The sequence below is a fragment of the Podarcis gaigeae genome (assembly GCF_964106915.1).
Source record: "Podarcis gaigeae genome assembly, chromosome: 11".
Lineage (NCBI taxonomy): Eukaryota > Metazoa > Chordata > Lepidosauria > Squamata > Lacertidae > Podarcis > Podarcis gaigeae.
The window spans coordinates 55359116-55381569 of NC_139687.1; the positions used below are offsets into that span (position 1 = coordinate 55359116).

At 46.7% G+C, this 22454-nt stretch overlaps 1 protein-coding gene across 3 annotated transcripts in view; it reads left to right on the top strand.

The window, feature by feature from the left end:
• Positions 1-22454, top strand: part of ZBTB7C (zinc finger and BTB domain containing 7C) — a 250426-nt gene that overhangs the window by 186582 nt on the left and 41390 nt on the right. For 2 of the 3 annotated variants that reach the window (XM_083702788.1, XM_083702787.1), the window contains one exon: positions 17947-18100. The exons of the other annotated variant lie outside the window; for it this stretch is intronic. In XM_083702788.1, the coding sequence (XP_083558914.1) occupies positions 18048-18100 (53 nt within the window). In that variant the 5' untranslated portion in view covers positions 17947-18047. The remainder of the gene's footprint in view (positions 1-17946; positions 18101-22454) is intronic. 3 annotated transcript variants of the gene reach the window in all.

Genomic DNA, 22454 nt, shown 5'->3' on the forward strand with positions numbered 1-22454 from the left:
GTCCCAGCTCCTGCCAGCCTAGCAGTTCAAAATCACGTCAAAGTGCAAGTAGATGAGTAGGTACCACTCTGGCGGGAAGGTAAAAGGCATTTCTGTGCGCTGCTCTGGTTCGCCAGAAGCGGCTTAGTCATGCTGGCCACATGACCCAGAAGCTGTACGCCGGCTCCCTTGGCCAATAAAGCGAGATGAGCGCCGCAACCCCAGAGTCGGTCATGACTGGACCTAATGGTCAGGGGTCCCTTTAAGAAAGAAACAAAAAAAGTCAGTGAGGTGTTGACCAGTGGTTAAAATCAGTCCTGTTTCAATAATAATAATAATAATAATAATAATAATAATAATATATTATTTATACCCCGCCCATCTGGCTGGGTTTCCCCAGCCACTCTGGGTGGCTTCCAACAAAACACTAAAATGCAATCACTCCACCATCTTGATTCAAAATGGCTCCCAGTTGTATCCAAGCATAGATGAAGAGCTGCTTTGCCTTATCAGGAACCATGGTGCAAAACTTGGATGCAATGTCTTAAGAGGTGTCCAAATGCATAGCAAACAACTTTCCAAAATATATAGTAGATGCATGAATTAATAATAATAATAACCATTATCCATGCAAGGCAAGTACCCGCTTCTCCCTGAAGCATTTCCTCAGAGTGTCTGGAGCCAACATCCTGCCTTTTCTTATGAGGCTGAAATCTCCTCAGGAGCCTTTCCCCACTGCTATCTGCAGATCATCTCCACTTTTTCGCTGTGAAATACGACACCTGTCTCAAGCCGCTCCTCATCCCCTCCATCTTCCTTGAGGATGACAGGAAAGCGGCCGCTTAACAAATGGGCTGCGTCTCTGAATATCCCCGTTTCCGACGCGTCGCTATCATATTTTTAAGGCTGACTCTTTCCCTCCACACTGTCCGCCCCTTGCACAGATTGCAAAGAAGCTTTTATTGTTTGCCAAACGATTTCTTGAAATTTCCCAGCTCGTGATGTCTTTGGGGGGCTCCTTTAATCTTCCCCCTCCAAAGCGCTGCTTATGTTTTTTAGTGCTCTCGCAAAAATGGAAACACTTTCCCAGCTGTTTATACATCGCTATCCAATAGGCTCCCAGGGACGCGGGTGGCGCTGTGGGTTAAACCACAAAGCCTAGAACTTGCCGATCAGAAGGTCGACAGTTCGAATCCCCATGATGGGGTGAGCTCCCGTTGCTCGGACCCTGCTCCTGCCAACCTAGCAGTTTGAAAGCATGTCAAAGTGCAAGTAGATAAATAGGTACTGCTTGGGCGGGAAGGTAAACAGTGTTTCCGTGCGCTGCTCTGGTTCGCCAGAAGTGGCTTAGTCATGCTGACCACATGACCCAGAAGCTGTACGCCGGCTCCCTCGGCCAATAAAGCGAGATGAGCGCCGCAACCCCGGAGTCGGCCACAACTGGACCTAATGGCCAGGGGTCCCTTTACCTTTTATCTAAGAGGCTGAGAATGTACGGGCATAAGGAGCTGGATCAGGCCAATGGCCCATCTAGTCCAGCATCCTTCTCTTAGGTTTAAGGTGCTGGTTTTAACCTTTAAAACCCTATACGGCCTAGGACCCTCGTACATACGGGACCGCCTCTCCTGGCATGTCCCACGGAGGACCTTACGGTCTTCAAGCAAAAACATCTTGGAGGTCCCGGGCCACAGGGAGGTTAGGCTGGCCTCAACCAGAGCCAGGGCTTTCTCAGCCATGGCCCCAATCTAGTGCAACACTTTGTCACAAGAGACTAGGGCCCTGCGGGACTTGACATCTTTCCGCAGGGCCCGCAAGACAGAGCTGTTCCACCAGGCCTTTGGCCAAGGCACAGTCTGACCCCCTCCTTCTGTAATCCTCAAAGAACTCTAGCCCAACTGTTGCCATTAATTTGATTCTGAATTGATTTTAGAATGAATTGATTTTAGAATGCTGTGTTACTTTCATTGTTGTTAGCCGCTCTGAGCCTGGCTTCGGCTCGGGAGGGCGGGATATAAATAAAATATTATTATTATTATTATTATTATTATTAGGCCAACCAGAGGAAGCCTGAAAGCAGTGCCTAAGGGCAACAGCACTCTTTCTTCCTGGCGTTCCAGCAATTCAGAAGCATTGCTGCCTCTAACAGAGGAAGCGTAGAGCAGGCTTCCTCAACCTCGGCCCTCCAGATGTTTTGAGACTACAGTTCCCATCATCCCTGACCACTGGTCCTGCTAGCTAGGGATGATGGAAGTTGTAGTCCAAAAACATCTGGAGGGCCGAGGCTGAGGAAGCCTGGTGTAGCGTATAGGCATCAAGGTTTGTAGCCTCTGATAGATGCTCTATTACTGGGGGAAAATTCACCTCTGGCAACCAAGGCACCCCTCCGCAGTGGCATAACGTGGGGGGTGCAGGGGAGGCCGGCCGCACCGGGCGCAACATCTGGCGGTTAGGGAAATCCACGGGTTAGGGGGCGCAAATCCATGGGTTGGGGCACAAATTACTTGCCTTGCCCTGGGTGCTGATAACCCACGCTACGCCACTGCCCCTCCGATTTCAGATAGTACATGGGCAGACGAGTCTAAAAAGCGCAGGACACAAATTTTACCAGAAGCAATGTATTTAACGTTAGCTCTGGTAGTGTATGCATGATTCAGACCAAACTAAGCCTCCTGCAGCAAAATATACTGTACATCAGGGCAGGATGCATGGTTGCAATGAAATAATGTGTGCAAAAATGTGTGTATTGTGATAAAGTAATAGATGAAAATGCACAATATTAGAGAATGCAGTAATTTGAAAAAGCATTTCGTTAGGCCAGATCGCTTGCAAAAAATGATCCTATCAGGCAAAACTGTATGCAGAAATGTGTATGTCAAGATAATTTTTATCTAAAATGCTGACAAATTTTCACGAGGACTTTATTTTTATTTTCATTCAAATTGCTTTGGAAATGTGGAGAAGTGAAGTGAAGTCCAGAAAAACTGACAGAAATTAAATGGATGGATTTGCCAATCCCTATTGAAGTGAGCTGGGTGAAACTCCCGTCCCTTCGCAATAGGGAACAGTGTCTGTGGCAGAACGAAACGAAAACCCAAACCCACCCATAAAGGTTCAGGGGTTGGGTGGGAAGTTGTCAGAATGAGATTTTGCCTTGGGCAACAGAATAGCATGAGCCAGCCCTGCATAAACGGTAATTGCAGCAATAGATTTTGGGTTGTGGGTTAATTATATAAATCCCCACACCCTGCAAGGGTGCGGCATTGTCTTTTGACCTCACAGTGCTCTTTAGGGTTGCGTCTTTGTTGTGTGTCTGGTTGTGACTCGTTGGTGTTCTTCCTTTTTTTTTTTTAATTAAAAGTGGTGTGTCACTTCTAAAACTGGTTTCAGATGCTTCCCAAAGAGTCCTGCTACAGCATTTCAGGGCTGTTATTTATGTGGAGTTTGGAATTCAGGTGTCTACCGTTAAGTCCTCCACCGTGGGCTCTTTCCTTTCTCTATGCAGGGAGTTTTAACAAATGCAGAGGCCTTAGAAATGCAGACCCACTCAGCAGAAGCTGTGAAGGCCTGATAGGACTCTTGCCACGTGATTTTATATACATCAGGGGTCAGCACACTTTTTCAGCAGGGAGCCGGTCCACTGTCCCTCAGACCTTGTGGGGGGCCAGACTATATTGTTTTTTTTGGGGGGGGAGGAAGAAAGAACGAATTCCTATGCCCCACAAATAACCCAGAGATGCATTTTAAATAAAAGCACACATTCTATTCATGTTAAAAAAACGCTGATTCCTGGAGCTGGATTTAGAAGGATTTAGATCCGGTCCCCGGGCCTTAGTTTGCCTATCCATGTTGTTGTTGTTTAGTCATTTAGTCGTGTCCAACTCTTCGTGACCCCATGGACCAGAGCACACCAGGCACTCTTGTCTTCCACTGACTCCCGCAGTTTGGTCAAACTCATGTTCGTAGCTTCGAAAACACTGTCCAACCATCTCGTCTTCTGTCGTCTCCTTCTCCTTGTGCCCTCCATCTTTCCCAACATCAGGGTCTTTTCCAGGGAGTCTTCTCTTCTCATGAGGTAGCCAAAGTATTGGAGCCTCAGCTTCAGGATCTGTCCTTCCAGTGAGCACTCAGGGCTGATTTCCTTCAGAATGGATCGGTTTGATCTTCTTGCAGTCCATGGGACTCTCAAGAGTCTCCTCCAGCACCATAATTCAAAAGCATCAATTCTTTGGCGATCAGCCTTCTTTATGGTCCAGCTCTCACTTCCATCCATCACTACTGGGAAAACCATAGCTTTAACTATACGGACCTTTGTTGGCAAGGTGATGTCTTTGCTTTTTACCCGTGGTATAGATCAATAACAAGACCTATTTTCTTGGCCTGGCTTTTTGTGCTTGGGGCTAGGTTGATAGGAGAACCAGGTATTAACATTTGCTTGATCTCTTTTATTAAATCATTTCACATCTTATTTCATGTGTGGTGTTTCATGGCTGTACCAACTGTAAGCCTCTCTCCATCTACCACACGTTCAGATCAGCCTTCCTCTGAGAAGCTCAGAGAGACATACATGAGCTCTCTTCTTCCACGACATGGCCCATACCACCCCATCAGTTTCCTGGTCAAGTTGGATGACAAAGCCCAGATCTTACTGGTCCAAGTCCTTGAGCAAGGAAGTCCAGGCCACTGAGCTCATGCTGTTGGCTCCTGAAACTGGCCTGAGAATATTTGTGTAGCATTTGTTTACAGTGGTACCTCTGGTTGCGAACGGGGTCTGTTCGGGAGGCCTGTTCGCCACATGAAAAAGCACAACCTGAAGCGCCGTATCCTTGCAGGTCCGTGGCGCGATATAGCACTTCTGTGCATGCGGCGAAAACCAGAAGTAACCCTTTCCAGTACTTCTGGGTTGCCACGGGACGCAACCTGAAAAAACGTAACCTGAAGCAAACATAACATGAGGTATGACTATATTCTAATATTTAGAATTGTAAACGGCGTTGGATTCCTTGGTAAAAAAGTGCCGTATTTATGAATTCACACGGCACCACATTAGCTTGATGAACCTGAACAGAAATGCCCACATTTTACAGCATTCTGGTCCCGTGTCCAGAAAGATGCTCTTGAGAAATTTACAAGCGTAACACGATGATCGTAATAAGCATCCACGTTGTGCCTCAACATTAAGCCTCCATTTAGCTGTCATGGTTAATGGTAGTTGGTTAGTCTTCCCTCCATTAAACAGCACAATCTTTTTCATAAAGGCATCTGAGCTTGTAGCCACCTTAGCCAGACAGGGCTTGTCAATGTGATGTTGTTGGACTACAACTCCCAGCAAGCATGGCCAAGGATGATGGGAACTGTAGTCCAACAACATCTAGCTGCCTATCCCTCCTCCAGGAGTTGATCCCATGAATGGATTGTTTCTCTTGTAAGGAAGTATTTCCTTTGTTTCTGCTTCTGAATGGACTTCCCGCCAGCTTTATTGGAAGGAAAGACTAGTCGATCTAGAAGTCAATCTTGCTTAAATGGATATCAATGGCGCTCCCCCCTCCTTTTTCTTTTTGGAACTTTGTTCTCTGAGAAGCACATCAAGCCTGATCTGCTGGGGTTTCAGGAAACCGGCGACGGCAATGTCCTCTGCTGGGCTTTAGAGAGGCATTGATCATTTGATTCCTTTGCTCTTCGTTTGCTTTGAGTCTGTAATTGCGTTTGGTAGTAGGGGGCTGTTGCTTTTGCGTCGTTTTTACGATGCAAGCTTTTTGACGGGTCTCGAGAATGCAAAATGGAAAACAGGATGTACATTTTAAAAACATTTTTTTTTAAAAAAAAAGGTGAAGTAGTTCTGCATAAGTGTGCTGCTGTAGTAAATTAAGCGAGTCAATCAATCTCTAATGCGATAAATGACCTTGAGTTCACATTGACTCTGCTTCAACTGCTGTCTTGCCTTATGTGAGTAATCTAGGCAGTCTGGCTGTTCCTCCAATGTACTCTCTTGCTATTTAAAGGTGATTTCTTTGTTAGCTCTGGTTAGTTGTCCTTTAGCCTACCATCCGGTGCTATGGACAGTGCAATGTTTTAAAGAGAAAACATGTGGGTATATTATTATTATTATTATTATTATTATTATTATTATTATTATTATTAAATAGCCACGCGCAAGGTGGGCATCGGGACGCAGGTGGTGCTGTGGGTTAAAGCCTCAGTGCCTAGGACTTGCCGATCGAAAGGTCGGCGGTTCGAATCCCTGTGGCGGGGTGCGCTCCCGCTGCTTGGTCCCAGCGCCTGCCAACCTAGCAGTTCGAAAGCACCTCCGGGTGCAAGTAGATAAATAGGGACCGCTTACCAGCGGGAAGGTAAACGGCGTTTCCGTGTGCGGCTCTGGCTCGCCAGAGCAGCGATGTCACGCTGGCCACGTGACCCGGAAGTGTCTCCGGACAGCGCTGGCCCCTGGCCTCTTGAGTGAGATGGGCGCACAACCCCAGAGTCTGTCAAGACTGGCCCGTACGGGCAGGGGTACCTTTACCTTTAAGGTGGGCATCTGGAAGGGGGGGAACCTTAACCTTTCTCTCTTTTTTAAAAGAAAATCTTTATTAATTTTCACATTGACAAATAAACATAACATATAATACAATAGACGATACAAATGAATAAAAACAATAAAGTAAGAAAAGTTAGAAAAACAAACATAAACAAATACAACATATTACCCTTACATAACAAATGAAAATATGTAACTTCCAATAATTCTCATTATACTACTTATGTTATCTGTATTCCTGGCACAGATTCATATTATTTTATTTTGTATATAGATATATAATTCACTATTACATTTTGAATAATTCTTGGTTAACCTTTCTCGTGTTGTTGAAAACCCCCTAATTAAAACCACATCCTTCCCAACCAGAATTAGAAGCCGAAATAAGTTTTAAGGGCTGGGCTTGCTAGAAAGACTATTCTGCTTAAAATGTCTGTTTGGCAATGATAGCTTGGGGTTGGGGGCGGATTCATGACAGACGACCACATCTTCTTGGACTTAATGGAGATTCCAAATACTGCTCCTATTATCTCAGCAACAGAGTCTGCAGTTTTCAAAAAAAAAAAAAAAAAAAAGGTTGGGGAAGGAAGAAAAATAAGGCGCTTAAAATATTCTTTTGAGATTTATGTTCCCATTAGAAAGCTGGCAGAATAAAGTGAGAGAAACATGTAAGGTCATAACCAAAGAGAGCCCCAGCTACTGCTAAGGTGTTTGGGAGCACTGCTGTGCAAATCGTTTGATTAATAACCAGGTCCTTGCCATAAATCCATTGAGTGGAGCTCTTTCCCGCCATCACTTGTGGCTTGGCCCACTTGCCCGAGTCATCTAGGTGCTGAAGCATGGTCAAAAGCAAGCAGGAATGGGAATCACTGAAGTTGCTGGGGGCTTTCCATGACAAGTGGGGGGTGCAAATGTACCGTGATGGAAGCCAGAGCTCACGGAAATGCCGTTTACCTTCCTGCCACAGTGGTACCTTTTAATCTACTTGCACTGGTGTACTTTCGAACTGATAGGTTGGCAGGAGCTGGGACCGAGCAACAGGAGCTCACTCTGTTGTGCGGATTCGTATCACCAACCTTCTGGTCAGCAAGCCCAAGAGGCTCAGTGCTTTAGACCACAGCACCACCCGCATCCCACATGGTACAATCCCATGTGGGATTGTACCCGCATGGGGAGTAGTACCATATTTTTCGCTCTATAGGATGCACTTTTTCCCCTCCAAAATTTAAGGGGAAATGTGTGTGTGTCCTATGGAGCGAATGCAGGCTCCATGGCTTCAGCAATAGCAACGCGAAGCCTCCGAAGCACAGAGGGAGCGCTCCCTCCACGCTCTGGAGGCTTCGCGTTACTTTCGCTGAAGCCTGGAGAGAGAGAGGGGTCAGTGTGCACTGACCCCTCTCGCTCTCCAGGCTTCAGGGATAGCCGCCTGAAGCCTTTGGAGTGCAGCGGGAACTCGCGCTCCGCTCCGAAGGCTTCTGGTTCCTTTTGCTGAAGCCGGGAGAGCAAGACTCTCCTGGCTTCAGCAGAGAGGGAGAGCTGCGCAGTGCCCCTTCAGCGAAGCGGGAGGAGAAATGGAAGGGGCTCCGTTTCTCCTGCCACTTCGCTGAAGGGGCGCTGAGCAGAGAGGGGGAGAATTTTTTTTCTTGTTCTCCCCCTCTAAAACAAGGTGCATCCTATGGTCGGGTGCGTCCTATAGAGCGAAAAATACGGTAGATGGTTGATGGAGGGACTGTGGGTGTGAGGCAGAGAAATGTCGGTTTCCCAAGGTGAGAGGCTGTAAAGAGAATGGAAAGATCTCAGATGAGAGCTGGGAGGGTCTGCTACCTTCTGTGGATGGTAAGATCTAGGAGCTACCTTTAAGAGAAGGCTCTGTATTTTATTTGTGCTTTTTGTAGCTGTTTTTTATTCACATTGGTTATCCATATCTGATTGTATTGTGAAAACTAGGGGTCAGCAAACTTTTTCAGACCTTGTGGGGGGCCGGACCATATTTTGAAGAAAAAAATTAACGAATTTCTATGCCCCACAAATAACCCAGAGATGCATTTTAAATAAAAGCACACATTCTACTCATGTAACAACACCAGGCAAGCCCCACAAATAACCCAGAAATGCATTTTAAATTAAAGGGCACATTCTACTCATGTAAAAACACGCTGATTCCCAGACCATCCACGGGCCGGATTTAGAAGGCGATTGGGCCGGATCCGGCCCCCGGGCCTTAGTTTGCGTACCCACGGTGAAAACCTTTAAGAAGCATCCTCTCCTTACCCCTCGCTCCAACTTCTGAGATTTTACGGGGCATTACCCACACAGTTTTGACACTACTTTCTCGGACGTAAAGGCTGGAAACTCCATTTTTTTTAAAATGGGAAATTCTCACAGTTCCTCAGGAAGCTGAATCCTGCCTGACAATTCTGGACTTTTGCAGTGTTTCTCCAGCACTGCAGCCTAAGCCCAGACCCTGGGATACAGCCACACCATTCACATGCCAATGGCATCATAGCACAACACTAGCTCCCTTGTGCATCAGAGGGTTTTCATGTGACATGTCAGGAAAGATCGACTAGATGGACTGCAGACTTTGACTTTGCTGCAACCACCACCTCCTCCTCCTCCTCCTTTCAGTGCCCAAATTAGGCTGAATGGATTCATCCAGACACTGGGGTTCAAGTTTCATTGCCATAGAAAAGGCTTTTTTCTAGGAGTTTGAGGAACAAACCACCTAGTGAGCTGTCTCTCTCTCTCTCTTTAAAATTGCAGCTTCAAATTTTAAGTGCAATCGTAAAAATAAATAAATAAACAGAGAGGAAGCAACCGCAGTCTTTGCCGTGAAGTAAATGGAGGAGAGGGTGGAGTGGGATACAGTTTTGTTGAGAGTGGGGTAGGGAAAACGTATGTGAAAACCATCCAAATGCATTCTGGGATCTGCATTTAACCAGGCCACAGGTTCTTCTCAGATGCAAAACAGCTTTGGTGGGTCTTGAGGAACGCCATAGAATTACTTAGCATGGCATCTTGAGAAATGGATCTGTTCTCTCCTGAACCAACGCTTAGCCTGCCTCAAAGCGTTGTTGTGGTGATTGTGTGAGGAGTGTGGAGGACCATGTACGGCACCTCGAGAGAAAAGTAGGATTTAAATGCAATAAATAAACCAAATAATCAAAGGGCTACATCTTGAATTTTTTTTTTTATCAGTATGGATCCTTAAAGCCTGCCCTTTCAGATTTCATTTTTGATGCCATTTTGGAGTAATAATGCATTTGTTTAATTATTATTCAGTATATATCCTGCCCTTCCTCACAGTCTTTTAGGCACCCTGGTCCCAAACTCTATAGGGCTTTGGATGCCAGAAGCATGAATGGCACGCAAAAAAATGTGGAAGAGATGCATATAAAAACACACAGATTCACACACTGATGCAAAAGTGAGACAAACTGGAGATTATAAAAATGAGAAAATGCAATTGCCAGATTTGTTCATAGCTATACTGAAGTCTTGGGAGGAATGCAAACAATTTGTCAAATCTTAAGTTTTCTCTTCCTAGTTGAGAGTCTATACCATGGGGCTTGCTATAATCCCGAGTCTCTGAAAACCTCAGCAGTGATTATATTATGGATGTTGTGTTGAACAAATGTGCTTCTCAGTCTACAGATTGTAATTGGCACAAAACTGATTCTCCTCTGAAAGGCGATCCTGGGTGGGTGAGCTTTGTGCTAGAAGTAAAACAATGTTGAGTAAGTACAGAGCTGTTAGTTTAACATCAGTGATATATGACATGGGTTCACCAAAAGTACATTGCACCAGATAGACTTTTATTTCTAATATTTTAAGAGAGAGAGAGAGAGAGAGAGAGAGAGAGAGGAGGAGGCGGAGGAGGAGGAAACAAAGAAGAAATTATCTGATTTATTCTGGATGGGAAGTGCGGCTTGATCAAAATGTTTGATTACAGCAACACAGAGTGAGCAGATTATTATTATTAATAATAATAATAATAATAATAATAATAATAATAATAATATACTGCCTTATACCCTCAGGTCTCAGGGTGGTTCACAGGATAAAATCAGAATATAAAACTACAAAATACATATATAAAAACAACAGCAACCACCCAATAACACACACCCCAAACACATTTTAAAATGGCATAAGGTGTCAATCAAATCAAATAATGAAACAGAAAGTCAGATAGAGATACTACATACTGGACTAAGAAGATTGGAGGATACGCCAAGGAGTGAAATTTTGAGTCAGCAGAGCTTGGTTCTTCCCTGATTGTATGTGCATTTGGTTGATCCTGCAAGTTATGCATGTGTAGGAGCTGAGTCTTTAGAAGCATCTGTATTCTCAGAGTTGACAGCCACAGGGACAGCTTTAACGTCTGGGAAAGGATAGCAAGAATTTCCTTTCAAAAACGTCAACTGGACAAATGGGTCTGATCTTAGCACCTAAGGGCTTCTTCACCCAACACAAAAGCCTCTTCCTATGGGTCTCAGAGCGGCCTTGTGCTTATTTCCTTGGAAACTGGGCTACTCGATAAAAGGTGACAGGCAAGTGAGTGGATCATGGTGGGCAAGGGGAGCTCAGGCCTTGGCTTGCCAGCAAATCCCGTTTGCCACCCTTAGGTAAAGGTAAAGAGACCCCCGACCATTAGGTCCAGTCGTGGCCGACTCTGGGGTTGAGACGCTCATCTCGCTTTACTGGCCCGGGTACAGCTTCCGGGTCATGTGGCCAGCATGACTAAGCCGCTTCTGGCGAACCAGAGCAGCGCACGGAAATGCCGTTTACCTTCCCGCCGGAGCGGTACATATTTATCTACTTGCACTTTGACGTGCTTTCGAACTGCTAGGTTGGCAGGAGCAGGGACCGAGCAATGGGAGCTCACCCTGTCCCAGGGATTCAAACCGCGACCTTCTGATTGGCAAGTCCTAGGCTCTGTGGTTTAACCCACAGCGCCACCCACATCCTGTGCCACCCTTGCTTTATGCCAACTTGACAAGACAAGTTACCCCAATGTTACAGGTGAGGGAGCTGTGGCAGAAAGAGAGGCTTGCTCCGTGAGTTCAATGAAGGCAGTTGTAGCTGGCATCCATCTGCTTGGGGAGACAATGGAGGAGTGAGCCTTTGGGGGTGAGGTCAAGCTGTTGGAAGGTTGTAGCACCTGCTGTGGCTGTAGATATGACATGGGAGAGACATGTTTTGTTGAAGCTGGGGCAGATGAAGGCGTCCAGTTGTGCTGCTGCATGTGCACCAGGGCCTTTCTTCTCTCTGCAGTCATTTCTCCTCTTGTCACTGCTGTGCTGGTCCCGAGGGTAAACCGTGCAGCGAGGTCCGTGTCCAGTCCGAGGTTGAGGAGGCTGTCTGTCAAAGCTGAAGCGGGGTCCGAGGCAGGGAGTCGGGTGAGGTCAGGAACTCTGGCAGAAGAGCAGGACAGGGTCCAGGCAGGAACAGGCTACCAACAATGTTGCTCCCGCAACCTGGGACTGAGGCTGGCTGGCTTTTATCTTCCCCAAGGCATAGGGCGGCCCCGGTCCACAGGTGACTTGCTTCTTCTGGCCTGGAGGAAAACACTCCTCCTGCAGGAACTTAGTTCCCTCCGTCTCTCTGCCCTGAGCCTCTGCAGCTCAGGAGAGGCTGGAGGGTTGCTGGACCCAGAGGCAACCTCAGCTTCCCCTAACGGGGCTGAGAGTGGAGCACCTGCAGACAATGGGTCCTCCATCACCTCAGGAGCCAGAGCAGACTCAGCTGGTGCCTGCACCTAAGGATCCAGCACAGGTGAGGACCCTTCAGGCTCATGCCCCAGCCCTGGCTCAGCTGGTTCTGGAGGCGGGGACTCCTGTGCAGGCTGGGATTCCTCAGGTTCAGCCTCCGAGTCTGAATCCCAGGCCATCACACCTGCTATGGATGCACAACTTGACTGCCTGTCTCCAGGCACTGTGGTCTTCTGCAAGGGATTCCCACAGGGCAGGGTTAATGTTGCCAGGCTTCTCATCCTGTCTGCGGACATCTTTGTAACGCAGAGTTGGTCTGCCAATGGGCCTGGTGCCTGAAGCCAGCTCCCCATAGAGGAAGTCCTTGGAGACCCGCCACCTTCTGTTTTGTGGACATGGCCAATCCAGCGTAGACGTCTCTGAGACAGGAGTGCGAACCTGCTGGGAATGTTTGAGACTCATGGCAGGCAACTTGCTGAAAATGAGGATTTCCTGAGTCATCCCTCAGATTGCTTAACCACAACGTTGCACCAGCTTGATCTAGTAAATCCCTACCTTGGCTGGATAAGCATATTGATTTTTTTGTGTACGTGTGTTGTTTTTATCCAGTGGCACTCACAGAGCTGAACACAGAAGCCTCAACAGGAGCACATGAGACATGTACTCAAAACATTGCAATTCATTTAGTCACTAAGGTGAAAGGCAGGTTCATTTATCCTGAATTCTCGTCCCATTAAAGGAGGGCAGCTGGCAGAACCCAACACTATCAGGGCTGCTGAGTTGCAGGTGGAACCTGAGCCCCCGGCAAAGGAAATCTATTTTTGCAGGTCTCTGAGGATTACACGGGAGAGTAACATTTTCTTCCTTTTCCCTGCTTCTCACCCTGCTCAAGAATGAGAACTGTGAAAAGCAGGGAGCATTTTCGTCTCCTCACTTGTTCACATGGCTTTCTTAACTGTGGCACAGTGTCTGGAATCCTTCAGGACAAAGGCCTTGACGCAAAATCCAAGCCTGTTATATAGATTGGGGACATGCCAGACATGCCGGGGGTGCATTTGAAATCAGTGTGTAGGTAAAAGGTAAAGGACCCCTGGACGGTTAAGTCCAGTCAAAGGCGACTGTGAGGTTGTGGCGCTCATCTCGCTTTCAGACCGAGGAAGCCAGTGTTTGTACACAGTCAGTTTTCCGGGTCATGTGGCCAACATGACTAAACTGCTACTGCCGCACGGAACACGGGGATGCTTCTGGCGAACCAGAGCAGTGCATGGAAACACCGTTTACCTTCCCGCCACAGCGGTACCTATTTATCTACTTGCACTGGTGTGCTTTCGAACTGCTAGGTTGGCAGGAGCTGGGACAGAGCAATGGGAGCTCACCCCGTTGTGGGGATTCGAACCACCGACCTTCTGATTGGCAAGCCCAAGAGGCTCAGTGGTTTAGACCACAGCACCATCCATGTCCCTAGACTAAAGGACACGATCCACTTTAGGAAGCACTGTGCCTCCAAATATTGGTTGCTGGAAATCACGAACGGGGAGAGGATCTGCTACACTCCTGCCTGCAGACTTCTGGTTGGCCACTGTCGCCACATTCCCACTATATGTTGAAAGCTGTATCGTTCCACTTTAAACAATGACAGCTTCCCCCAAAGGATTGTGGGAGTGCTCATTTGTTAAGGCTGCTGAGATGTCAAGGACTGGCTAGACGAGGAGGAATGGTGGGAGGCTATAGCCACGGAAACGCCCAGGGAAGCATCAGAGCGGGAAGGCTCCAAGCCAGGAGACTGGTGGTGGGATACAGGTCAGAGAAAGAAGTGTGGGGCAGGTGGGTTGGAGGCTGAGCAAGCAGCAGGTTTGAATGAGAGTGAGGCAGCTGAGGAGGAGACTGAGGCTGCCACAGATCTTCAGCCCCTGCCAGTTCCACTCTTCTCCTCTCCCTTCCTCCCTGTCTCCCAAAATGAGGAGGGCATTACATGTAGCAGAACAAAAGGCACAGAGACCCCCTCCTTGAAGGGGTTTGCAACTGTTGGGAAGGCAGCCGGCTGGGGAGGAGCCCTGGGATGAAGTGAGAGGCTCATATCCTCAGCATGGCCTCGGTCCAGTATACCTGAAGGAGCGTCTCCACCCCCATCGTTCTGCCCGGACACTGAGCTCCAGCGCCGAGGGCCTTCTGGCGGTTCCCTCATTGCGAGAAGCCAAGTTACAGGGAATCAGGCAGAGGACCTTCTTGGTAGTGGCGCCCGCCCTGTGGAACGCCCTCCCACCAGATGTCAAGGAAATAAACAACTATCTGGCTTTTAGAAGACATCTGAAGGCAACCCTGTTTAGGGAAGCTTTTAATGTTTAACAGACTTCTGTATTTTAATACTTTGTTGGAAGCCGCCCAGAGTGGCTGGGGAAACTAAGCCAGATGGGCGGGGTATAAATAATAAATTTAATTTAATTTAATTTAATTTAATTTAATTTAATTTAATTTAATTTAATTTAATTTAATTTAATTTAATTTAATTTTATTTTATTTTATTTTATTTTATTTTATTTTATTTTATTTTATTTTATTTTATTTTATTTTATTATTGGCAACTGCTTCATCAGGTTAGTCCTACACATTGAGTTCTTTGTTGTTTGTTATTTTGTCTCTTTGAATAAAGGGTCAACCTACTGCTCATCTCGGAGTCTCTGTGCTGAACCAGCCCTGACATGAGAGTTTGTTAGGCGGCTCCTTGTGGAGCTACTGTTTCCAGAGTCCCCTGGAAAGAGGGATTGACGGTTAAACCACTTTTGGGAGATGCTCCCTAACTAAACGGCTTGGGAATTTTGGCATGGTTCCTTGGGGCAAAGCAGCTCCTTTGGTTCGGTTACTTTCCCCCCCATTATTAGTGGCTGTCAGTTACACCCTGTTGGCAGAAACCAAACAAAGCCTTATCTTGGGTGTAATAAAGTTCTCAATCATTGGGGGATTATTGTCCCAGAGCATTCTGGTGAATTAAAGATGGCAAGTGGGAGGAACACTGGTGAGTTTCACACACACACCTATCCTAAAAACGTGCCACACCTCCTAAATAGGGTGACCCCGTGTCCTGCTGCCAGTGAGCTACTGGGCCCAGCTCAAAGTGTTAGTACTAGAGTACAGATCCCTAAATTGCTTGGGACTTAAGTACCGTATTTTTTGCTCTATAAGATGCACCAGACCACAAAATGCACCTAGTTTATGGAGGAGGAAAACAAGAAAAAAATATTCTGAATCTCAGAAGCCAGAACAGCAAGAGGGATCGCTGCGCAGTGAAACCAGCAATCCCTCTTGATGTTCTGGCTTCTGGGATAGCTGCACAGCCTGCATTCGCTCTGTAAGACACACACACATTTCCCCTTACTTTTTAGGAGGGAAAAAGTGAATCTTATAGAGCAAAAAATACGGTACCTATAAAGTATGTTTGTGTAGTTGGCATCCATCTATTTGGGGAGACAATGGAGGAGTGTGCCTTTGGGGGTGAAGTTGAACTGTTGGGGAGTTACAGCTCCTGCTGTGGCTGTAGAGGCTGACATGGAAGAGACATGTTTTGTTGCAGCTGAGGCAAATGAAGGCATCTGGTTGTGCTGCTGTGGATGCACCATGGACTTTCTTCTCTCTGTGCTCCTTCCGGTGGTCATTCCTCCTCTGGTCAATGCAGTGGAAACACGACTTGACAGCCTGTCTCCAGGCACTGCAGTCATCTGCAATGTATTCCCACATGACAGGGTTAATGTCGCCAGCCTTCATGTCATGTTTGCAGACATCTCTATAACACAGAGTTGATCTGCCAACAGGCCTGCCATCTTTTATTATATATTATTAATAATAATAATTTATTATTTATACCCTGCCCATCTGGCTGGGTTTCCCCAACCACTCTGGGCGGCTCCCAACAGAATATTGAACAGAATAATAATAATAATAATAATAATAATAATAATAATAATAATAATAATTTTTTAATTTATACCCCGCCCTCCCCAGCCAAGGCCGGGCTCAGAGCGGCTTACAAGCAATAATAAAAACAAGATGAATGATTACAACTTAAAAACAAAAATAAAATACAACATTAAAATAATGGAACATTAAAATATTAAAATGTAGCCTCATCGCAGGAGGAGAAGGAAAAGAAAAAAAAGAGAGAGAGGGAGGGAATCAAATTGGCTCCAAGCCAAAGGCCAGGTGGAACAACCCTGTCTTACAGGCCCTGCGGAAAGAAATCAGATCCTGCAGGGCCCTGGTCTCATGAGGCAGAGCGTTCCACCAGGCCGGAGCCAGAGTTGAAAAGGCCCTGGCTCTGGTTGAAGCCAATCTAACTTCTTTAGGGCCTAGGACCACTAGGGTGTTGTTATTTATGGACATGTTGTTGTTTATTTATTTATGTTGTTATTTATTTATTTATGTTGTTATTTATTTATTTATGTTGTTATTTATAATGAATAAAACATCAACCATTCTCTAAACAGGGGAGTCTTCAGATGTCTTTTAAAAGTCAGGTAGTTGTTTATTTCCTTGACATCTGATGGGGGGGCGTTCCACAGGAAGGGCACCACCACCAAGAAGGCCCTCTGCCTGGTTCCCTGTAACCTCACTTCTTGCAGGGAGGGAACCGCCAGAAAGCCCTCGGAGCTGGACCTCAGAATCCAGGCAGAACGATGGAGGTGGAGGCGCTCCTTCAGGTATACAGACCCGAGGCCATTTAGGGCTTTAAAGGTCAGCACCAAAACTTTGAATTGTGCTCAGAAACGTACTGGGAGCCAATGTAGATCTTTCAGGACCAGTGTAATATGGTCTCGGCAGCCGCTCCCAGTCACCAGTCTAGCTATATACATGTTCGTACTAAAGGTTCTGTGAACTAAGAGAGTGCCTTCCCCAATATTTCACACCCCACAATTGGCAGGTGAGGCCTTTTTGTTGGTGGTACTTGGTTGGCTGCCTAAATGCTGTTGACCCATGACGGGGCCGTTTCAGTGGTGGCTCTCCATTTGCAGAACAAGGTGTGCCCCTCATTGTTGAACTTTTGGAGGAATCTCAATACATTCTTTCTTACCCAGGCATTTGAGGGCTGGAAAATACTTTTGCTGGCTGCTGTTTGAGAGAATACTTAAAACTGTTTTTAGAATACTTTTTAAATTTTGCTGTTGTTGTTGTTGTTGTTGTTGTTGTTGTTGTTGTTGTTGTGTTTGCTGTCCTGGTCTTCTTTGGGAGGAAGTGTGGGGTATAGATTGATTGATTGATTGATTAATTGAATGAATAGATAGATAAACCTCCCATCTTATACTTGTGCATTTGGTTCTCATCATTTAAAAAAAAATTCATTTGCTTCCTATCGGTCGAACAGTCCAATTTATCCTTTCGAGCTTTCAGCCTACCCCACAAAGTGTCCTCGTATAAACACAGGCTCTGGCTCTGACATTGGCCCAGGATGCCAAGAGTCTTGTTGACAGACAGGAAGACTCACCCAGCTGCGGGTTCGAAATGCGGGACCTTGGGCCGGAGAAGGGGCGTTCATCCTGTCCTCAGTTTTTGACAAAGCTCAGCAAATACTGTGGTCAGCTGGCAGCCGAGGTTAAGGCTGCTCTCACAGAGAATCCTCAGGGAAACTTTGCTAGTTTTGTCAAAAGGGTGTTTTTTATTTTATTTTTGAAGATTGCCAGGTGTTTCTCCTGAGCAGGAACCTCAAAATTCACCTCAGAATTTTCCCTTCAGGTAAAATTCGGCGGCAGCTCAAACCCCAGGTCTAACAACAGTGGTCGCAGTGTGGAGAGTTTATTTACCATCCCGTTAACTCCAATGCTGCTTAGAGATAGATGAGGTCCACTGGACAGTTCTCAACTAGCAACCTGTTACCTGAGAGCCCCAGGTAAGAATATGCAAAACTCCCCTCCCCCATTTTTTCAGGGTGGGGGTGCTTAATTTAAATTGAGCAGTAAATGTGCATAAAAAATGGACACTGGGCATGTTCAGCAGGGCTCCTAGAGAATGTGCACACCATCTACCCATGAAGAGGGAATTGTGCACATTTCCCAGTCAATGTGCATAATCTCCAAGAGAACTTGAAGAATATGCATTCTCCGGCCAATATGCATCACTTCCAACAGACTTTGGGGTAGTCTTGGGAGTTGTGGGTGGGCAGTGCGCCGGGTGTCACCCCCCCTCAGTCAGGGCACCCAGGGCAGCCCACCCCCATCGCCCCCCTTCCTTTGCCCCTGGTTACCCCTGAGCTAAGGAGATAAGTAGGCATACAACCTTTGGAAGTCACCTGAAGGCAGTCCTTTATAGGGAAGATTTTTTTAAAATGTTTAATGTTTTATTATGCTTTTATATATGTTGGAAGTTGCCCAGAGTGCCTGGGGCAACATAGCCAGATGGGTGGGGTATAAATATCACCATCATCATCATGGAATAGACCGTCCCTATTTTCATCGGAGAAGTGTTGCAGGGTATGTGTGTGTGTGTGTGTGTGTGTGTGTGTGAAAAGCAGCCTTACTCTGCATCTCGCCCTGACCTAGCCACTGTGATCCACGCGATGGTCACCTCCATACTTGATTATTATAACTCACTCTACGTGGGGCTGCCCTTGAGACTGACCCAGAAACTCCAGCGGGTGCAGAATGCCGCAGCGAGACTCCTTATGGGGTCTTCGCCACGGGATCACATTCACCCGGTGCTATACCAGCTGCACTGGCTCCTGGTGGAGTACAGGATCAGGTTTAAGGTGCTGGTTTTGACCTTTAAAGCCCTATACAGCCCAGGACCCATGTACCTATGGGGCTGGCTCTCCTGGTATGTCCCATGGAGGACCTTACGGTCTTCAACAAAAACATCTTGGAGATCCCGGGCCACAGGCAGGTTAGGCTGGCCTCAACCAGAGCCAGGGCTTTTTCGGCTGTGGCCCCGATCTGGTGGAACACTCTGTCACAAGAGACCAAGGCCCTGCAGGACTTGACATCTTTCTGCAGGGCCTGCAAGACACAGCTATTCCGCCTGGCCTTTGGCTTGGACTCAGTCTGACCCCCTCCTTTGGTAATCCTCACAGAACTCTAGCCCAATGGTTGCCATTAATTTGATTCTGAATTGCTTTTAGAATGCTGTGTTACGTTAGCCGCTCTGAGCCCGGCTTCGGTTGGGGAGGGTGGGATGTAAATAAAATTGTATTATGTTTACTATTATCCATGAATGTAGTCTTTGGAGAGGGGTAAGCATAGGATTGAATGCAAAGTTTCACCCAGATCCATCAATCGGATCACAAGGTGTCAAAACTGAGGAGACTACTTTTGTCTTTGTAGTTACTAAAGAAAATGAGAAAATAAAGGAGCAACCTGCCCCAAATGATATGCTTTCTGCTGCCCCAAACCTTTCAAAAAAAATTGTGTGCAATCTCCCTTTCCACATTCCCACCCACCCCCACCAGCTTACGGGGCCTTCTTTTACTCCTCCCCACCTTACAGTAATTCTCCTCAGGGAACTTTAATTCAGAATGGAGCAGAGGGAATTGGAAGCAATAAAATCTGGAACCAGCAACAAGGCTGGGCAATGGGATGAAGAGCAGAGGAAGCCAAAAGCTGGACTTGAGGAGGAGTATGTGGGGGAGAGAGAGAGAGAAAGAGAAGGGGAAATTGTGGGCTGGACCTCTGGAAAATTTTCTTGCATGGTAAGGTCAATAAAACTTCCCTTCCAAGGAAGTGGTGTGTGTTCCCTGCAGCTGGAGTGGTTCAGGCGCATCCTTGGAAAAACACGGTGCGGGGAGGAGGGCAATGTTTGAATTTGCAGGGAACAATCCTGTCTTGGCAGGGGACGCGCTGGATGTGCTAACAGGTCCCTTCCTTATTATATATGTGTGTGTGTGTTTATCATTAAATATCTACAATTAAGAAACCCTCTTTCACACTCTTGCCTGGAGACTCTTGCCTCTGTCCAGGGCTTGTCTGTGCCTGCTTTTAATCCAACCGTAAACCTGCTCAGACGCTCCATGGCTTCCTCGCTTGCATTGTTTCCTGTGCCCCACACCCAGCCCTGATAGAAAGATAACTCCCCTTACACACACACACACAACACACACACACAGGTCCCACCCTCCTCTTGGTGACTCAGTCCTTCAGCCTGAGAGCTGCAGCCGTGTGGGCACATATGTTTCTGATTTAATGTGCCAACACGCCAACCTCAGCTTCCCCTTCGTTCCTCCCTGAGGGCTCTGCATTGTGATTTCTCCCCCCCCCCCCGTTTGTATATATATAATTTGCTTTTGAAAAACACGCCTACGGCCCTTCCCCATCTTCTGTCTCCTCACCTTCTCCCCCCCCCCCATTCCACTCGTCTCCCTTTCTGTGTTTTTTTCTTTTCTTTTCCTGTGGCGAGTGGCCTATTTTAGGGTTTTCTCGACAAATCCTGACAGCTTCTGAGGACAGGACGCTGTCCAGGTTCGTCCGGCCTGAGGCGCTCTCTGGGCAGCTTTGAGCCAAACCAGTTTTCTGTGGGTAAGCCCGTCTCATATTCTGCAGAGTTTTCAGTCAGGAAGGAAACCCACCCATTGAGTCTGCTGTCAAACAGGGTTTTTTATATATATATTTATATCCTCTTTGGGGACAGGGCAAGAGAGAATTGGCCTGACAGAATGAAATAAAGATCTGCTTCGTTGAAGCACCTTTCCCAGGAGACAAGTTTAAAGCAGCCTTGTCTGACCTGATGCCCTTCAGATGTCCTGAATGCCTTGCAGACTGCAACTCACACAAGCCCCAGCCAGTTTGGCCAGTGGTCAGGGATGATGGGAGTTGTGGTCCAAAACAACTGAAGCCTGGGCTAAGAATTTAGTGCCTTTTCAGGTTTTAGGTCCTGTTTCCACTTACCTGGACTCAGTGAGACTTATATCTGAGTAGATATGTAGTCATACGTCGTGTTGAAGTAGCTTCGGGATCAGTATTTTCGGGTTGTGCGCTGCAGTGACCCGGAAGTAATGGAGCGTGTTACTTCTGGGTTTCGCTGCTCACGCATGCGCAGACGGTCAAAATGACATCACGCGCATGCACGGAAGCAGCGAATCACGACCTGTGGACGCGCAGACGCGGGTTGCGTTCGCTTCTGGATGCGTATGGGGCTCCGAAATGGATCCCGTTCATATCCAGAGGTACCACTGTATAGGATTGGGGAGAAACTTGGTTGAATTCATGCATAAATGGAAAATACAGCCATCCTTTGAAATTTGCGCTGCTCCGAATTTTGCTGAATTTTCACAAGGACTTTTTTAAAAAAACAACAACAGCAAAAAGATAGCAAACTGATGTGTAAATGCAGAGAAGCAAACTTAAGATTGGAAAGAAATGAGAAACTGAGAGAAACCCAGGGCTGGATTAACCATTAAGCAAAATAGGCACATGCTTAGGGCATCAAGGAAAGGGGGACACCATAGAAATTTTCCATTGCCGGATTTTTACTATGAATGGTCACAAATTGCGCAGCTGAACATTCATTTTCCCAGCTAAAGTATATTAAAAATCCCAACAGAACAACTACGCAACAAAGCAGGCTTTGTGCCTCATCTTTAGTAAATATGGAAGCAGATTTGTTTTGAGGATCTGATCAAAGACTTTGCAATTAAAAAAAGTAAGAGAATTTTCCCCTAGATATAAACAAAGTGGGAGTATACACAAATAAACATTGTTTTCCATCTTCCTGTAGGTTTTGTTTCATTTCAAAAAATAAAATTTTATTTAGGTTGTTTATATTTTGAATTAGATATATATGGGGGCACCAAAATCCTTTAAGTACTTGGGGCCTCTAAATGTCTTAATCCGGCCCTGCAGAAACCAAAATTGGTGGATTCATCCGTCTCTGATCTATGGATATAAAATAGGAAGAGGTACTCTCGTTGTTTTCTACAGCTGCCCACTGAGCATACAATCAGTGGCAAACCTGAGTTTGCAATGTGTGGAACAGACCTCTGTGTTCTCACCTTCGGTGGTGAAATGCCCTCCTCCCCTCCTTGCACCATGCCAGTCAGGCAGAGCCGCCAGCTTGGGAAGGGCAGCCTCAAAGTCTGAGGGCCATGAAGCCTGATGCCAAGAGAGCCTGAAATCCCAGCTGCACTCTGTGTTTGCCAAATGAGAAAACGCTGGGCGCTCTGCCATGCTAGAGAGAGCCGCAGCCTGATCCCTGGAAGTTAGCAGCCAGGAAGGTGGAAGCTGGCGACCAGCCTCCCACGCACTGAGTTCTGTCCATAG